The following is a 20,614-nucleotide window of genomic DNA, read 5'->3' as shown; positions in this document are numbered from 1 at the left end:
TCCCGCACCCATAGGAATGCATTGTTCTGCTTACTTTCCACATGTGGCTGTGCCCACCATGCGAAAAGTAAGCAGAACATTTGCGGATGGTATCCACGGTCCAGAGGAGAGACTGTCCTTCGGGCTGTGGGTACCATATCCCTGTAAAAAATAGAATTAAAATAAAAAATATAGTTATTCTCACCTTCCAGCGTCCTGCGTAGCCTTCCCGCCTCTCTCCACGCTCCCGGCATCTTCCGGTCCCAGTAAGCCTTTGCGAGAATGACCGCGATGTCGCGGTCTCGCGACGTCTCACGGTCATTCGCGATGACGTCGCGAGAGCGCGACATCTCGTGGTCATTCGCGCAAAGGACTACTGGGAACAGAAGATGCCGGGAGCGTGGAGAGAGGCGGGAAGGCTGCGCGGGACGCCGGAAGGTGAGAATAACAATATTTTTTATTATTTTTTGCATCCTATCTTTTACTACTGATGCCGCATAGGCAGCATCAGTAGTAAAAAGTTGGTCACACTTGTCAAACACTGTGTTTGAGGAGTGTGACCAACCTGTCAATCAGTTCTCCAAGCGATGCTCCAGATCGCTTGGAAAACGCTAGCATTCTGCAAGCTAATTACGCTTGCAAATTGCTAGTTTTTCCGCGGGAAGATCGCGGGAATTTAAAATGCAATTTTCTCGCAGAATGGAATTCCAGAATTCTCGCGGTAACTTCCGCAAGAGTTCCGCTACGTGTGAACGTAGCCTTAAAGGGAATCTGTCAGCAGATTTTTGTTACCTCATCTGAGAGCAGCATAATGTAGGTAAAGAGAAGCTGAATCCAATGATGTATCACTTAGTTTACTGAATGCAGTGGTTCTCACACAATCAAAGCTTTTAGATTTAGAATTAAACAGAGATGAGAAAGCTAGCCCTGTTCACAACCAGACTCTCCATGTACAAAGTCCATAGACACTGAGCTGCTTAGTTCCAAGACTATTTCCAGCAATGTTAATCTCTAAACACCAGCACATACTTTGACAAGTAATACATCCCTGAATTATGTGTTTCAACCCCTATCCCCTGCTGTTTTCAGATTACATAGCAAAAACCTGCTGACAGATTCACTTTAAGTGTAGGCTAGAAGCTGCGCTGATATTCGAGCAGCACCCTGGATACACAGAGCTCACATCAACCCTATATTACCTGTGGAAACATTTCCACAAAAGAAAATCTAAACCATGGAGCAGGCTGCATAATGCATAGCAATGTCTCTGAAAATGAATGAAGGAATGATGATAGCAGACAAACTGAGAAAATTTAAACAATTGCACAGTTAGAGATCATATGTAAAAATCATTTTAATAAAGACCATTTTCAATGTCAAAAGTGTCTACAGCTTTTAAATGCGATTGCCATGCAGTACTGACAAAAACACAGCTAGAAATTCTGCTTTTGCAAACTAATAAAATACATATACAGTAAACGTCTGCATATTTTGTTGTTTTTTTGTTTTTTTTTACTTTTACTAGAGGCATACTGAAATTTTGGCATTTTTCTGTGCAATTCAGTTATAAATTCAAGTACCGCAGAGCTGTAGGCATTGCGAATCATACTAAACTGTTGTCAATTAAAACTGTGTATTGTTAGTAAGATGTCACTATACTTTTGAGGTTAAAATTAAATCTACTATGAAACAAAGTTATTAATCTACAAGGTAGGTGATAAATGAATGATCATAGCATGTTCCACCAATGGGACTTCCAAAGGCCATCAATCCACTGTGGCTAGTTGGACCAAATAGTCATAAAGAGAATGCCTCCAGATGGTGACTTTTTTGAGCAGTTCCCTACAGAAAAGCATGTAACCGCAAGCATGAAAATCACATACACGTGGTCACATGACTGCCCACTCACTTGAGACATAAAGGGGAATCAGAACAGTGTGTGCATCACAGACTGTTACGATTTGGCAGTCTTCAGTCACACAGAGTGACTTAAGGCTTTGCTTCTTTGACTGAACCTCTTTAAAGGGGGGTTCCGGTACCTAAAATGTTCTTTGTAGATATCTATCTTTTTTTTAACTTCCCTTTCTGTCATGTTTTGCTTGAGAGGAGTCTCAAACTGGACGTCACGGGAGGCTGGGGCTGCACTCGCTTCCCTGCAGCGTCTATCGCTCCTCCTGGAACAGGACATGAGCAGTGGTTTACTAGTTTCTTGCATTGCCATCCTCTAAAGATGTCCTGGATTCATGTTCATGGTGATAGAATCTGTGGGAGGGGTGAGTGCAGCGCCCACCTATGCTTTTTAGGCTGAGTTCACACGTGGCGTTTTTTTCGCGTTTCCGCGGCGGTTTTAATCGCGCGATTTTGCCGCGAAAACGCGAAAAATAAGCATCCCATGCATTCCTATGGGATTCCGCAATGCTGTGCTAATGCTGCGGTTTTTACCGCGGCAGAATCGCTTCGCGGTAAAAACTGCAGCATGCTCATTAATTTGCGGAATCGCGGCGATCCCGCACCCATAGGAATACATTGTTACGCTTACTTCCCGCATGTGGCTGTGCACACCATGCGGAAAGTAAGCAGAACATTTGCGGATGGTACCCACGGTCCGGAGGAGAGGAGACTGTCCTCCGGGCTTTGGGTACCATATCCCTGTAAAAAATAGAATTTAAAAATATTGTTATTCTCACCCTCCGACGTCCCACGCAGTCTTCCCGCTTCTCTTCACGCTCCCGTTCCCAGTAATCCTTTGCGAAAATGCCCGCGATGACGTCCGTTCTCGCGGGATCGCAAAGTCTCGCGGTCATTCGCGCAACGTCATCGCGAATTACCGCGAGACATCGCGATCCCGCGAGAACGGACGTCATCGCGGGCATTTTCGCAAATGATTACTGGGAACGGCTGCGCGGGACGTCGGAAGGTAAGAATAACACCATTTTTTATTTTTTTTTGCATTTTATCTTTTGCTACTGATGCTGCATAGGCGGCCTCAGTAGTAAAAAGTTGGTCACACTCGTCAAACACTATGTTTGACGAGTGTGACCAACCTGTCAATCAGTTCTCCAAGCGATGCTACAGATCGCTTGGAGAACGCTAGCATTCTGCAAGCTAAATACGCTTGCAAAATGCTAGTTTTTCCGCAGGAAAATCGCGGGAATTTAAAATGCGATTTTCCCGCGGACTGGAATTCCGGAATTCTCGTGGTAATTTCCGCGAGAGTTCCGGTACGTGTGCACTTAGCCTTACTCTGCCACTGTTGCTTCTGTGAAGATGTCATCAGGGGGCAGATATAAAAGCAGTGAGTGACACCAGCTAAGCCTCACAGCTCCTAGCACTGCCCTCAAACGAATAACTATCAGGTGGCACTGAGTGACACCAGCGCTGCCCCCTGATGTTGATTTTAGGTCTTGGACCATACCTTTAAGGCCTTTTTGCACAGACTAAAGCACACTAAATGGAGAAGGTATGACTGCCAATGATCTACATTAAAAAAATCGTAGTTACTTACCGATAACGGTATTTCTCTGATCCCATGACGGCACCACGGAGAGAGAGGGATCCGCCCTCAGGGACAGGAAACCTACAGACGAAAAAGGCGGTACCTCTCTCCCACATCAGTTGGTTTACAGAGCATTACACAGAACTCTCAGCTGCAACTCAAATGGTTATAAAAATCCAAAATTAATCAAATTACTCATCTTAAGCCACCGTGTGGCTAAGTACTAAAGCTAACTAACTCACTCTTATGTGCACACCTGTGTGTGTGAAAGGGAGGGGATGTACAGGTGCCGTCATGGGATCAGAGACTTTACACGTGCCGCGCCAATTCTTTGGAATGCACTTCCCAGGTCAATACGATTAGTCCCCAATCCCCACAATTTTAAGCGTGTCCTGAAAACGCATTTATTCAGACTGGCCTATCGCCTCAACACATTAACCTAACCTATCCCTGTGTGGCAGAGCCAAAAGTTTTACCATAACCAGGTTCCCAGCATCATGTTCCCACATGCTTTATGCATCCATTAGCCCTCTGTGTCTGTACTGTTACACACTTAACATTATGGCTGGTCCATACAATCAGGGCAACTGTTACCACCCACCTTTCGTGTCTACCTCTTTCCTCATAGACTGTAAGCTTGCGAGCAGGGCCCTCACTCCTCTTGGTATTTGTTATAATCTACTGTATGTGATTATTGTTATGCTGTAATGTCTATTGTCTGTACAAATCCCCTCTGAAATGTAAAGTGCTGCGGAATATGTCGGCGCTATAAAAATAAAATTTATTATTATTATTATTATTATCAGAGAAATACCATTATCGGTAAGTAACCACAATTTTCTCTTTCCCCCATGACGGCACCACGGAGAGAATTACAAAGATAGTACATCTAGGGAGGGACCACCGCCTCCAGAACCCTTTTCCCAAAGGTGAGATGTGAAGAGGAGGTCAAGTCTAGACGGTAATGTTTGAAAAATGTAGAGGGGGAAGACCAAGTGGCAGCTCTACATATCTGATCTATTGAAGCGCCGGCTTTCTCTGCCCAGGATGATGCCACTGCCCTGGTTGATTGGGCCCTCACGTCCTCTGGTATGGCCGCCCCTCAAGAGTAGGATAGGGTGATGGCTTCTCTTATCCACCTCGCCAGTGTGGCCTTCGATGCTTTCTGACCCTTCCGAGGACCCTGAAAACAGACTAACAGAGCCCTATCCTTCCTAAACTCCCTCGTGGTTTTTAAATATTGGACCAGGCATCTTTTTAGGTCTATAGTGTACAATGCCTCTTCCGTTTTGTTTTTGGGATTGGGGCAGAAAGAGGGTAGGGAGATTTCTTTAGCGCAGGTGCATTTAGCGCAGGTCGGCGCACCGTCAAAAGGACGCATGCACCGGCAAACGCATACCTGCGCACAGCCTGCGTACCCAATGCTAAAGATAGGGTACGCAGGTCGCATGCAGCGTCATGTGCCCATAGGCGGAGCGTCCTGGAGGCCGTGCGCAGACCAACGCAGGTCAGTGAAACGCTAAAGTGAAACTAGCCTAAGCTTCACATGCATGCAAGAACATCTTATCTGTGTAACCCCGCCACATCACTGATTGGCATTCTGCTCACAATGCTCAGTGTACACAGGGAGCTGCCAATCAGGCGTGTAGGCAGGGTTAAACAGAGCTCACCATTCTGACCATTGCTACATCTACAGCAGACAAAACAGGGATTCTGGAAAAATTACACCAAGCAGTCCAGTAAATGATATATCCCTGGAATCAGGCTCTCTGTCCCAACACCATTCTGCTCTCATAGTATAGCACAAACCTGCTAACAGATTTCCTGTTCACTCCTATATCTAAGAATTGAGGGGAAGTATTTCTAATGGCTATGAAGGAAATGCAGCTTAAGGCCGGGGTCACACTTGCGTGTGCAATGTGAGAAACTTGCGCAAGTCTCTCACATCAATACCCGGCACTCGGACCGGAGTGTGCGGCTGCATAGAAATACATGTGCTCCGGTCCCGAGTGCCGGCGGCAGTGCCGGGTATTAATATGCGAGTTTCTCGCATTGCACATGCAAGTGTGACCCTGGCCTAACCCAGCTTTTCCTTCACCCTTGAACCCAGTAACTCTGTTGATGACTTTGGTAGATCAAGATCCAATACAAGATCATTTACCTCTGCTTGAGTGACATCAACTCAACACTCGACAGCAACACTCTCTGACATCAACTCCTGAGGCCAAAAAATTACTGGATCCTTTAAACAGAATTAATCCTCATTCAAACTTTCCAATATAGAGATGTTGGAACATGGACTTCATCAAAAGGGTGCAACCAGTCTTAAGACCCCGTCACACACAGCGAGATCGCTAGCGAGATCGCTGTGTTTGACATGCATCAGCGACCGGTCCCCCCACGGGTATCGCTGATCATGCAACCATGTCCTGGGCCATTTTTTGATCGTTGGTCTCCCGCTGGCCAGCACCCATTGATGCGTGTGGCAGCGGGAGACCAATGATCAGCGAGCTCCCAGCGCTGTAAGTAGACGCTGGGAGCTGGTAACCAAGGTAAATATTGGGTAACTAAGCGCGCGCGTCGCTTAGTTACCCGCTGTGTACCTTGGATACCTGTGTGCTGGCGCTGGGAGCTGGTATCCAAGGTAAACAGCAGGTAACTAAGTGACGTGCGTGCTTAGTTACCCGATGTTTACCTTGGATACCAGCGTCCTCGCTGGTCCTGATCACTGGTGAGTCTGCCTGTTTGACAGCTCACCAGCGATCATGTAGCGAGGCACAGCAATCCTGACAAGGTCATATCGTTGTCGAGATCACTGGTGCATTGTTTAGTGAGATGGGACCCTTAGAGCTGAGGCATGATTTGCATACTCAATTGAATGTCTTGTCTTTGTTGTAAAGCCAATCACCTTTATCATGCAAAGTAGTAGATATCAACATGGTTTTAAGGTTCTCGCCACATCAATGTAACACTAAAGCCCCCGTTACACAGAAACAATGTCCCAGCGATCCCACCAACGATCCGACATCATGGGATCGCTGGGACATCGTTAGGCTGATCGCTGGTGAGCTGTCACAAGACAGCCCCAGCGATCAGGACCAGCGACGCTGGACGCTGGTTTCTAATGTAAACATTGGGTATCAAGGAGCCGCGCGACTCCTGGATACCCGCTATTTACCTTGGAAAACGGCGTACACGCTGGTTTCCAAGGTAAACATCAGGTATATAAGAGCCGCGCGACTCCTGGATACCCGATGTTTACCTTGGAAACCAGTGTGTACGCCGGTTTCCAAGGTAAACAGCGGGTATCCAGGAGTCACGCGGCTCCTGGATACCCGATGTTTACATTAGAAACCAACGTCCAGCGATCACGTGCTGGGCAGCGGGAGACCAGCGATCGAAAAACGGCTCTGGCCGATGCTGCACGATCAGCGATAACTGGCAGGGGGGCCGGTCGAAGATCCCCGTCACACACAGCGATCTCGGTGGCGAGATCGCTGTGGTGTCACAAAATCAGGGATCTCGCTAGCGAGATCGCTGTGTGTGACGGGGCCTTAAAGCTGAGACTTTTTCTCTGTGATCTAAAATGTTCAACACATATTCTGCACACTCTATGTGGGTGCCTATGATGCGCTATGTTGCCCTTCTCTGACACGATCAACGTAACCTGAATTGTGCAGTTACTGAAAATAAGACCAACATTTTTTTTTGTGAAAAAAGGATCCTACTGGAATAAACAGATTTGATATTTCAATTCAGTGCGCTAAAATTTACAAATATCAGGTGTTATTCCGCAGACATCAAAATGTAGGAGAGTATTATTAAGATTGTTCGGTCTCCGTACGGTTTGCATGTTTTCAGCAGCACATCCTGAGTTTACACAAGATTGTGTATATGACAATGTGAACGTTGTTGGCCAGGGGCTAGAGGTGTCTGTAAATAGTTTATAACCTTCTTGCTGCTGCAGGAACAAATGCAAAGAATTTAGCCTCACATGCATGGCTATGACTATAGCATGCCAGCTGAAACAGGGCTAAAATGGCCCACCTAAATGCAGGAGTGTTCATCCTTTATTTTGGACAAAGCAAAACGGTGGACTTCAGCTATCTAGTATTATTATATAGATTCTCCTTTGCTCTGACATGTGCTATTATCCATCTCTCGATGTAAACGTAGAATGTATATTCGAGAATTACAGCTAAAGCTTTCCCGAACATATCTTTAATAAAGGTAAAGGTACTATAAGCCTTTGCTATAATTTCACTACCGGTATATACTTTACTTTGATCTTTTACATGTTGCCTGTTTGTTCGATGAATATATAGAATAGTTGGAAAACATTAGCGTGCGTGCAGGAAGGACACATCAATCAATTCATCAAAAAAACTGAATCATTGTGGATTTCCAATGAAACATCATGTACACATATTTTTGTATTTATATGTTGCAGCTGGAAGATTTTGGAAAATAAATCTCACCCCCCCCATTTTAGATAGTCATATGATGGTTTTGTAACACACATGGCCTACCAATGTGAAGTTGTAACACTACTCCATTAAATAGAATAAAGAAATGTATAGAGACACCAAAGTATTTGTGATCATGAGCTCCTGTGCGTGTAAGAAGTTTGGAGCTTCTGGTTTACACATGCTGCTAAGCTGCACTGGGACCACATGTCCCCACAGTGCTGGTACAAGCTTTTACCACAGCCCAGCAAGGTTCACTAGGGTTGTACTGATACTCTCTGACCCTCAGGGGGTTTCTCTTATCTTGTTCTAAGGTGCACTCCTACAGAGCACCCAGGGCACACAGACACACGCACAGCTGACACTCCCGTTCAACATGTTGGCTCAAGTTTTAAGGTGCAGCTTTAACCCATCATCATCATCACTATAGCACCAGCAGGACAGGAAGAGATGAACTTCAAGGAGTACGCATTCATACTTACAGCCAATCCTGTCTACCAAATTCCTTGAGTAAATTGCTTACTATTAACATCCTTATCCTGCTTTAAGAAGAGACTGCCACACAAATCACAAAATGTAGAAAATTCCAAACCATAAAAAAGACCTTAAAAAGTAACCCGTGCTGCCAGTGACATATGCTTCGGGAAGGATCAACAGGATATGTTTTCGTCTCAAGTCTTTAATCCAGCCTGTCTTGTGTTAGCGTTAATTGATAAATATTTACATCTTAGTTAAGATTTTGAAAGCAGGGATATTGCATAATCTACTTTTACTGTCACCAAAGTGGGAGTGAAGAGGATGCAGGGATAGTGCAGGAATTAGAATGACAGAAGAGAAACATCACAATGTCATGTACACAGAGCATATGTGATATACGGTATAGAATAGGACAGACATGAAAAATGAAAGTGCAAGAAGCCATACGCAACTAATTAATACATGCCAGATGGCAATAATGTATACAGAGAACATAGTCTACAATATACTATCTGTAGCATTCATTTAGAGAATTCAACAAATAGGGCCGACAAGTAGCCCTGAAGATGACTTCTCTAGCCAGCGTGTCCAATATATATTTTACAGTCCTTCTTACATGGCGAAAAACTTTACTATAAATCACCAACATACTCTGCAGCATTTTGCTTGTATTGGTCACTACAGCCAATTGTATAGGAGGACAAATAACTCCTCATTATGCATTTTGGTGTATTGGTAGAAACCCACACAAATCACAGGGAAAACATGCAACCTCTGTGCTAATGTTTTCATTTGAACAAAGTATCCTATTGCTGCAAGGTGACAGTGTTAAACACTGAGCCACCATTTTTTTCTCAACGGATCCACAGCTTAGGTACAATGCTCATACTGAAGCTGGCTAGGAACAAGAGGGCGGTCACATTAGATGGATAGCTTCCTCTCCCAAGTGCTCCCTACACGTGAACGCTTTATAGCCTCTCCAAACAACCCTGCTGTGCTTACAACTTTTATAATGTTTCTTGCATCGCAGACCCCTTTATATCCGGTGGTGGCTAAAATTGTCGACACTTTTAGAAATGTAGGAACTAATTCACCAAGAACGGCGTTTGTCACGCTGATATTGATGAGATGTGCTAGAGTCAGACGCTACTAATTCATGAGGAGACGTACTCCTCTTCAGGACTCCGAAGCCGCGTGAAGAGTGACGTTCACCTCTGTGTGCACCTCGCCACAAGTCCTACTCTAGTCCTTAATGGGATAAGACTTACAGAGTAGGGAATGCTGGCGCTCATCAATGCTTTGAGTAGTAGCATTTGCCATGTCCCCATCCTACCTTTGCGCCTCCCACTTTATCGAAGCTTGGAGAAAATGGTGTGAGAACGCCAAAAATCACATCATTTTAGCACAGCCATTAGTTGTATCAAAATTATGCGACTTTTCAAAAGCTTTTTACGACATACTGGCATAAAAGATTGGATGTACAGGATCGGTAATGTTTTGTGACTTATTCTTTTAAACGGATACCTTTTTTTTTAAACTGTAGAAATATGAATTCTGTCATTTACATTGAACTCTGTATTACATTCCAATAAATTCTGGTAAGACTTAAAGGGGATGTCTGATCTTCTAATAAAAGTCTGCATCTGCAGTTACTATATGTGACTGCAGACTTCTGAATCCCAACAGAGGTGCCCACCGCATGCTTCCTGGAATCTCTGGTCATGCTGGCAACATCAGGTAATCAAGTGACTGCAAATATTCGATTTGCAAACGGTCACGTGCCAATTAGCTGTGCTCGGCCTAGCTTACTACAAGGCAATTGAATGATTCCAAGCACATCTAGTCGCAAGCATTCAAATCGTATACTTGTAGTCACCTGACTGCCTGCTCTCGCCAGCAATACCGGAGAGGTGTGCACGGAGTAACTGCAGACTTTTATTAGCAGACCGGATATCCCTTTAAGGATACCTAATGTCTTTAAAAAAAACAAAAAAAACAACTAGGGTCAGACTTGGCATATAAAGCGCCAAAGTCTAAAAATTCAGGGTAGGCTTAGTATGCACATAACAAGCTGGAGCTTCCTAGTCACAGAGAAGTATATTTATTTTCTAAATATTTTATCCTGTGATTTGGACAAGGCTATCAATAGTAACAGAATACATGTATTTACAAAGATTATATGTATGTAAATAAAAAGGAAAAATCACAAAACCAATTTCATTCAAATGAACACTGTGCTCCTGTGCATTGCAACAGATCATGCCGTGTGGTCCCGGTATCTGTCAAGAACACTTTGAAAATACACTGGTGTTGTATGGATCACGTGACAGCAGAAACCGTAAAAGCAACCAAACAAAAAGTATAAACAAACATATAAACATAGTAGAAAAAAAACGTAGTATCTGTGTAGAGCAGTGTGACTGAGAATAGCTGGGGCTGGGATCAGGCATGTTCCCATTCCTATTCCCTCCCTCTTGTTTATGTGCTGCTCTCCCATTCATTGGTTGTGCAGAGTAGGAGCTGATGACACAGAGTCACAGCGAGCACATGGGCAGTGTTTACAAGCAGTGTGGTCAAAGTTCTAGCACAATTCCAGGAATCAAAATCACTTTTCCTCTATTCCGCCCACTCTACCTCTCCCTTTTTTTTTTCTCTCTCTGGGTCAATATGTCAGCTTGTCACAGGCAATAAAAGATCACAGAGGGCAGATCTCTCTCTCCCATTAACTCACTGTCATCTGTCATATTGAAGGGAGGCCTCTGTGGGAGAGCTGACAAGACTGAGGGTGGGTGGGGAGCTCTGCTCTACCAACCACAGCACAGGCTGGATGATAAACAGCATGCTCTTGAAACCAGATACAACAGTACATTTTGTTCTTCTTTGACTCAAAAACAACCAGACTTGTCCCAGCTCTTAGTAAACAGTTAATCCTGTTTATCTTTCTCTTCTGCTGCCATTGATAGGAAACTTTTCCATATCAGTCCTGTAGCAATTTGTCTTTTATGTTAAGGAGTCAGAATTAACCCTTGCACTGTTCTAGAGCACAAAAAAATACACAATTCAAATTTGTTGAGTCAAAACTATAGCATTGGCCTGCAAATAAGTCCCACAATACTTATGTATTTATCATATTTATCTTTTGCTAGTTATACTATTTTGCAATGATATTATTCAGTTGCTTCAGGAAATGTAACTAATGACAGGGACCTGAGTTTTGGTTTATTAGCAAATAAGAAGTGAGACCAGAAGCCAAAGGCTCTTATTATTATGTGACTTTTAGAGACATTGTGAGAATTTCAAAACTCTATAGCTATCCAATATCAGTTATTCTCTCCCAAGCATCTATGGCATATCACAGTGCCAGCTTACTCACAAATTACCCCTTGTATATTGGAGCTGACGAGTTAGTATCCTTACTTAGCCAGCAAAATTAGATGCGACTAGCAAGACATACCTCTATACCTTAGGGCTCATTCAGATATCAATTTTTCCACTCATTATTCTGATCAGACGTTGATCAGAGTTTGATCCGAATGTCAGTCAGTTTTTCTAGTACAAAAAGTTACTCTACCTTCTTTCTCACAGTCTGTAAAAATTTGACAGCACTTGGAAGACATTCGAGTGCGGTCAGATTTTTTTCACGGATCCATAGACTTGAATTGTTGATTTTGATCCGACCCTCTAATCAAAATGGGACATGTCTCTGATCATTTCAGATTACCTGGTCTGAGTAAAAAAAAAATCGCATATGTGCACAGCACCATAGACTATCACAGGTTCGAATGCCATCTGTGAAAACCATGGAGAGCACTCGCACATGAAAATCGTCCATATGAATGAGCCCCTTAGAGTGGAAGCTTATTTACAGACTGACTCTTTGCTTTGTCTCATAGAAGGCGTTTAGAATATCCGTATGGGTGTAATTTGCATCAGACTTTGTAGATTAAAACCAAAAATTGGTCCGAAGTAAGATAAGTCCAAGACAACTCTATACTTTTTATCTCTATTCATATTCCATTACTAGTTTAAGGGTATGTGCAGACGATCAGTAAATGCTGCAGGTTGGACACTGCGTACTTGTGCAGCGACCAGATGTTACAGCACAGTGGATGAGATTTCAAGAAATCCATTGCCCACCATGCGTCCACAGACGCCTGCAGCTCACATGCGGAGACTGACATGCAGCCCGTCTTTGCAGACCGCAGCATTACAATTTCTCTTACACTAGTGCGGTTCTAGCACTGTTGACAGTAGGTCTCTTGGTACTCGTGTAACATTCTTATACCAAGCAAGCACTACAGCCAATCAGTGGCCTTGATATACTGCAGTTCTCATACTACTACTGCATGTGTGAGTTTCGTCTGACGTTCGTAAGATACCTTCTGCCCATCAGTGAGCGTTGATTTTCTACAGTGCTTACTTGGCATAACAATGTCACATGAGCCCCAGGAGACCAGGCACCAACATCATTGGAACAGTTAAAAAGGGGCTTTTCAAGTAGTAAGCAACTACCCGTATATACTCATGTATAAGCCGAGATTTTCAACACTTTTTTTGTGTGCTGAAAACGCCCCTTCGACTTATACATGAGTCATTGTCCAGAAAGCCGCCGGGGGAAGCGGCGGAGCAGTGGCACAGTGACAGCTGCAGCCACCAGCTTCCAGAAGACATCACACTCACCCTCCTTGCACCATCGCTGCATCTCTGTCAAGGCAGCACCTCCTGTGCTGAGAGGTCACGTGGTACTGCTCATTAAGGTAATGAACATGCACTGCTCTCCAATCCCATAGGTGTGGAGCGCATAATCATTACCTTAATGAGCGGTACCACGTGACCGCTCAGAAGAGGAGAGCTGCCACACCGGGAAAACAGAGATGCAGTGATGGCGTGAGGAGGGTGAGTAGGGGGGTGTGAGCCATGCATACAACGATGGGACGGGGTGGGTGAGCCATGCATACATTGGGAGGGTGAGCCATGCATACAACGACGGGACCGAGGGAGCCATGCATACAACAGGGGAGCGACACATAGCAGGACAGGACGGGGGGAGCCACAAATAGTAGGACAGGACGGGGGGAGCCACACATAGCAGGAAAGGACGGGGGAGCCACACATAGCAGGACAGGATGGGGGGTCTCACTTTGCAGGACAGGATGGGGGGAGCTACACATACCAGGACAGGATGAGGGGAGCCACACATAGCAGGACAGGATAGGTGGAACCACATATAGCAGGACAGGATGGGGGGAGCCACACATAGCAGGACAGGATGGGGGGAGCCACACATAGGACAGGACGGGGGGAGTCTCACTTAGCAGGACTGGACGGGGGAGCTACACATACCAGGACAGGATGAGGGGAGCCACACATAGCAGGACAGGACGGGTGGAGCCACGAATAAAAGGACAGGATGGGGGGAGCCACACATAGCAGGAAAGGATGGGGGGAGCCAAACATAGCAGGATAGGATGGGGTGGCAATACATAGCAGGACAGGGACGAGGGGGCAATGCACACCCGGCTTATACTCGAGTCAATAAGCTTACCCGGTTTCCAGTGTCAAAATTAGGTGCTTATACTCGGGTCTGCTTATACTTGAGTATATACAGTACTTTAACCTTGTAAATAGTAAAGCAAAATAGTGATAAAATACACCTATGAGAGTGACATAAAGGATATTAAGCCACTGGTCATATAGTCAGAGGACAGGAACCAGGCCATCTGCCACTGTACAGCAAGTACCATCTGCATATTACTATTACCCTCTGCTGCAACTGCAAAGTTGAAATATAAAACTAATCTTGTCCTAACTCATATCGCAACCATGGAATCTAAGTACTTGAGTTTAGTCAACAGGGACTGAAGCATATATGTGGTTGAGGCTCTCTCTGTCACTAGATCAAGAACTTGCAATGTTATTGCATTGCTAAGGAAGCAATAGGCCCCACAATTGCCATAGGGCCAGATAGGGTTCCTTTAGCGTTATGTTGTAGGCACAATTCACTGCAATTCAGAAGATTTGCAGTGTACTATAGCAAAGATCAAGAGATCGCATGGTCAAGTCCCATACTAGGACCAAAATTGTAAAAAGGTGGTATTCTATTGGTATAGAAATTAAAATGCTACTTGTTCTGTAGTTCTCATAAACTAAGTAAGGAACAATAGCAATTTGCTAACACACAGTTGTCTGTGAGTGGCATTGCAATGCAGTTTTCTCCATATCAGTTTATAATATGTAGTGTCATCCTGACAGATTTAAGGGGTCAAAATTTTCCAAGTTTACAAAGAAGTGCATTCAGGTACCCCTAGTGAACCTTATAAAATGGTTTCTTTAAGCATCTAGGGACAAAAACATATTAGGTGCCCTGGGCAGCTCAGCAACATGTAGCTGATCTAGCTTTCTGCCATGCCATCTTTAGACTGGTATGCATATTCCTGGGCAGTAGCTGTCTAATAGGCGCGGCTTTGCTCCACGGCCGCCTATACTGTTTCTCCACGGGAGTATGCATATTGCATATATCACGGCCGTTCCCATCTTAGAATGATTGCCAACTTTTTATTTTAGATTATATAACCTCTTTAAGCTGCAATTCAATAAACAGGTATACCAACAAAACTACATTGAAATTTACTGAGCATGAAGCGTATAACAAATTGAAACAAACCTTGCTATCCCTAAAAGTTAGTACAGAACAGACTGAACAACAATAAATTATAGGCTAGCATTATTTATTTTCTACGCTTATCTATCACCATTGAAGGGAAATGGACTGGTCCTGACGAGTGCTAATACTGGTTGGAGAGTCAAAACAAAGACTGTTACTGTGGAGACAGATAAATGCTACTACAGATTAATATACTTGCTAATACTAATGGAGACAGTGATGATGTAATGCACTACGGAAATTAAAGGGAACCTGTCATGTAAAATAACGCTATCAACCGGCAGATATGGGGTTATTCTGCAGGTTAGGTGCTTTCCGACACTGTGAGGTGCTGGCACTGAGATCCCTGCAGGTGGGAAGAAATGAACATTATTCTCTCAGACAACTACCAGCTTCTAGTCATAGGGATAGTGCCGCCACAGTTTCAGTCACTGCTCTGTGTATGGAGACCGGCTGCTGTAATCATGCCCCCGAACTGACTGACAGCCGGCACTAATGCTGAGCTTGCTGTCAATCAGTGCAGGTGGAAGGTCCTTAAAAACGATTACAGGGAACTAGGAGAGAAGCTGAAGGCCAGGACCTCCAAGGAGATGTTTTCAGAAATACTGCCAGTACCATGAGTGTAACTAAAAAGACAGCAGGAGTTTAGGTAGATAAATAAGTGGCTTAAAAATTGGTGCAGGTGAGTGGGCGTGGCTATGTAGCCAAGGAAGAAGGAGGCACACAGAGAGCTCCTGAAAATCCTGCTTCCATCCTGCGTCTGTGGCCTCATAATTGCAATGCACCTGTCAGCATTTGTGACATCTGGATGCCGGGGACTCCGGTGGACCCCGCTGGGAGACGTGAGGTAGCTCTGGTGAGCTGAAATCCGGGGGAGCCGGAGCGGGCGGCAGGGCCTGCACGGAGCGGTGGCCATCTTAAGACGCGCGCTCTATCAGTAAGAGCTGTGGCGTCCAGCTTCCACTGCCACAGTGCTACTGGACGGTGACTCACATCCTGAGGACACAAGGGACTCGCGGTGAGTGCCCTGAAAAATTGGGCCCTGCGTTTCTCCCTTTCATTAATAGATTCACTGTGCCGCTGGCGCTACTTCTGTGGGGACTTTTGTACCCCCCACCTGCTGCTGTCTCTGCGGGGGCTGTAGTCTCTATCCCCGCCCCCGGCTGTGACAAACCTCACTGCTGCAGCACCAGACACTGCCCTTCCTGATCCATGTGACTCCCACCTACATAGGAGTTGCTTCTGTGATATATCTTTCTTTACAAGCCCTGCTGTGCATATAATTGGCGGAAAGTCCCCAGAGCCAGCACCTCTGGTTGTCCTGTGGCGCTGCACTGTCACTGAATATGAGTCGATCTAAAGGATCAGAAGCAGAAAAATTAAAAGAATATGCCAGACCCGACCCCTCTGAAAGTGTACGGGTTCCCAAAAATAATCCTTCACAAGCTCAGCGAAAAAGCCGTCCCCCTGGGGGCGAGGAGGAGAATGAGCAGGAAGAACTGACCCTCAAACAGGCGTCTGAACAGCTAATGCAAGCCATCTCCTTAACCAGGACTTCTCTGACGGAGAAGATAGAAGTGTACACTGAGGTGGGGCGACTTCGACACGACATGCAAGCTATGCGAGGACGCATTACGGAAGTAGAGACGAGAGTATCCCAGGTAGAAGACACCATCGCACCTATGGATGTCAAGTTGACAAAGGTGGCAGGCTCTATGAACGCCTGGAAGCAAAAAGCGGACGATCTGGAGAACAGGATGCTTAGAAATAACATTCGTGTCATTGGACTTCCGGAGCATTCAGAGGGTCAACATCCTGAGCAATTTCTGGAAGGCTGGCTTAAGGCCTCTCTGGGGGATGAATTTTCTCCAGTATTCGCCGTCGAAAGAGGGCATAGGGTTCCTACAAAACCCCTTCCTTCGGGAGCCCCACCTAGACCCTTCTTGGCGCGTCTCAACTGTAAAGAGAGAGACACCATTCTGCGTCTCGCACGGCAAAAAAGCCCCATCAAATTTGATAATGCTGTGATTTCCATTTTCCCAGATTTTTCCATGGAACTTCAGAAGCAACGGGCACAATTCATCGAAATTAAGAGGCGGCTCAGAGAGAGGAACATCGTGTATTCCATGATCTACCCGGCTCGGCTCCGGGTTGTACACGGGGGCTCATCTATGTTTTTTACGGATCCAGCGGAGGCGACTGAGTGGCTGCCGTCCCATGGGGGATCCCCTGCAAAGGAATCCTAATGTACTTGCTGCCAATTTGAATCCTTCAATTAGAGGCCCAGTTGGGGCTTCCTCGGCGGGTATCCAGTTTAACAGCAATACCGGACACTGAGTTCAGTGATGGTATCCCCTTATTCTTTTTTCAATAGGGGCGTGGAACTCCTATACTACGAGACTAATGTTTTGTTTTTTTCTTTTTAATAGTTTCAGTTTTAATAGTTTTTTAGGTAGTAGTCGCATTCAGTGGCAACCCTGTCTTCTGTGTGATGTTTCCAATCTCTGCTCGGGTACTAGCATACGCCATATTCGGACAGACAAAAATGGGGTCTGAAATAATATGTATGACTTGGAATGTGAAGGGCATTAAGACCCCCCGAAAGAAAATCAAGGTATTCTCGCAGATCAGGCAATGCCGTCCGCACATTGTGGTCTTGGTGGAGACGCAGCTGACCAGGGATACTGCTCGGTGTGTGCAGAAACCGTGGGCACAATGGTATATCCACTCATTTCATACCAGTTATTCAAGGGGGGTCTCGCTATTGATACATAAGGACGTTAGATGGGAAGCCAGGGAGGCCCGAAGGGATCCTGAGGGACATTTTGTATTTGTGCATGCACTTATTAATTCCAGACAATATGTTATTCTATGTATTTACAACCCCCCTCTAGCCAATATGTCTATTCTCCAGAAGGCGATGAGTATCGCCCTGAACTATCCAGACGCAGATGTAATATGCATGGGGGATTTCAACTAGGTCATGAATAACTGTCTTGACAGGCTGAGACTGAGTGATGAAGGGCGGGGGGAGTCTCTCCTACAGGTTATATCCCAACTATCGCGGTTCATGGAGTGCAGTGGATGGCTGGATTTATGGAGAATGTGACATCCCGAGAAGAGGGAATATACTTGCCATTCATCCACTAAGCACTCCTTGTCACGTATAGATTACATATTTGGATCTAGTGGTCTAGTAACGTGGGTAGATAGTATAGAACATGGCAGTAGGGGGATTTCAGATCATAGCCCTGTCGTTCTTAAACTTAAATACGGACCACTCAGCAACAAGATGGCTTGGAAATTAAACCCCTTTTGGCTGAAATTGATAGAATCACCGGATAGAACGATCTATCAATTACATTGCTTCATTTCGTCCCACCCTGAACCTCGGAATGTTAACTTATTTTGGGATGCCCTTAAGGCATACTTGAGGGGCTGCTTATCCTCTACGATCTCTTATATAAAACGGGTGACATCGAGGGAGGATGATGAGGTGGAGCAGCGATTGAGAGACTCGGAGGCCACTTACATATCTGATCAGACTAGTGGCAATAGGGTGGAGTGGCTGGCTGCTCAAAGACTATATACTCAACACATAGACACCAGGTCCAAACGTAAATTATTTTTTGCCCGTCAATCTTATTTTGAGCTGGGGAACCAGGCAAGTAAATTCTTGGCCTATTTGGTACATCAGCACAACACTGCTAACACAATATTACAGATCCGTAGCTCAGATGGTACTCTGGTGTCTTCAACTGAAGAAATACTGAGCTGCTTCCATAACTATTATAGATCACTGTACAACTTTAGAAATGATAATGATAGTCAGGGGTGTTTGGAATACCTGTCGGATATCACATTTCCCACCCTGAGCCCTTCCCAGCGGACCTTTATGGATGCTAAATTTACTCTGGAGGAGATAGAGAATGCCATAACGGACATGGCGTCTGGGAAGGCCCCTGGACCTGATGGGTTTCCCATTGAATTATATAGGAAATACTGGGAGATATTAGCGTCACTGTTGTTGATGGTGTTCCAAGGGATTTGGGAGGGAGGGTCTATGCCAGAGTCCTTCTATGAAGCTAACATAATAGTACTTCAAAAAGAGGGGAAGGACCCATTAGACTGTGGATCTTATCGCCCCATATCATTATGAATGTGGACTATAAGATTTTTACGAACATTTTGGCTACCAGGTTGAATTCTATTATATTAGAACTTATACATCCTGATCAAACTGGCTTTATGCCTGGTAAAATCACTTCTATTAACATTAGACGAGTCCAGTCAGTGGTTCAATATAGCTCCCTGGTACCAGATAATCAATGGGCATTGGCATCGCTGGATGCGGCCAAGGCTTTTGACTCCCTTGAGTGGCCCTTCCTATATGCATGTTTACAGAAATATGGGTTTGGCGACAGGTTTCTAAAATGGGTTAGTTCATTATATATGAAACCTAAGGTTCGCGTCATTGTAAATAGCTCTATCTCTGAGTCCTTTTCATTACATAGGGGAACCCGTCAGGGTTGTCCCCTTTCTCCGGCCCTTTTTTCCCTGGCGATCGAGGCATTGGCTATTCGTATAAGATCTTCCCCTAATATTGAAGGTATAGAAATAGCGGGTCGAGTAGACACCATAGTCTTATACGCTGATGACATGGTGATTTTTATGGGTAGCGCGGAGGACACATTGGCACAGGTAATAGCCACTATCAATAAATTCAGTAAATATTCTGGTTTATATATAAATTGGGAAAAGTCTGCCCTGATGCCCCTCTCCCATGCCCCGATGTCACGACTAGAGGCCCTCTCCTCATTACCTATTGTACCCAGTTTCAAATATCTAGGTGTTCACATATCTCGAAGCAGTTTGTTAGATTTGCGGCTCAACATACACCCATTGTTGGAAATGGTCAAAGCTAAATTTCTAATCTGGAGTAAGGTCTAAGGGGTAAGGTTTCTCCTTGTGGAGAGTGACATACCAGCTCTGGCTTGTCAAGGTAAGGAGGCTTATTCGCCGTGCAGGATCACTACTACCAATAGGTGGCGCTGTAGAGTAAAAGTCCTCTTTCTCTCTGAAGAGGCAATTTGCATATAATCTGGAGTAAACTCCCGCTTTCTGTAGCCGGACGTATTAATTTAATCAAATTGATACTGCTTCCTAAACTCAGCTACTCTCTTCAGCACAGTGCTGTGGTAGTACCCCGATCCTTCTTTCTAAATTTTAACTCTCAAATTACATCTTTTATATGGGGAAAAGCTAGGCCCAAACTCAGGCTGTCCACTCTGCAAAGACCAAAAAGAGAAGGTGGGGCAGCGCTACCAGACTTTTTTCTGTATTATCTGGCCGTCCAGGCCAAAGCCATATGCCAGTGGATGCCTGATGATCACCTCCCTAACTCTGAAAGCCACTTGCTCCACGCCGCACGAGTTAGCTGTCTGCTGGGCTTCTTAGAATTGGAAAAAATAAATGTCCCCCGTTTGCTGCCCCTGCTTCGCCTGGCACGATCATTGTGGAGGCAGATTAAAG

The 20,614-nt window shown here is 45.0% G+C and overlaps 1 protein-coding gene across 3 annotated transcripts in view; it reads right to left on the bottom strand.

Moving 5' to 3' along the window:
• SPIDR (scaffold protein involved in DNA repair) overlaps positions 1 to 20,614 on the bottom strand; it is a 787,075-nt gene that overhangs the window by 139,547 nt on the left and 626,914 nt on the right. The window contains exon 11 of one of the 3 annotated variants that reach the window (XM_073583752.1): positions 3,485 to 3,556. The exons of the other annotated variants lie outside the window; for them this stretch is intronic. Within the exon in view, the coding sequence (XP_073439853.1) occupies positions 3,485 to 3,556 (72 nt within the window). The remainder of the gene's footprint in view (positions 1 to 3,484; positions 3,557 to 20,614) is intronic. 3 annotated transcript variants of the gene reach the window in all.

This window comes from Dendrobates tinctorius, unplaced genomic scaffold (assembly GCF_039654945.1).
Source record: "Dendrobates tinctorius isolate UK_male_01 unplaced genomic scaffold, ASM3965494v1 ptg000081l, whole genome shotgun sequence".
Classification (NCBI taxonomy): domain Eukaryota; kingdom Metazoa; phylum Chordata; class Amphibia; order Anura; family Dendrobatidae; genus Dendrobates; species Dendrobates tinctorius.
Note: the sequence above shows the minus strand (reverse complement) of the source record. Positions and strands in the feature narration are given on the sequence as shown.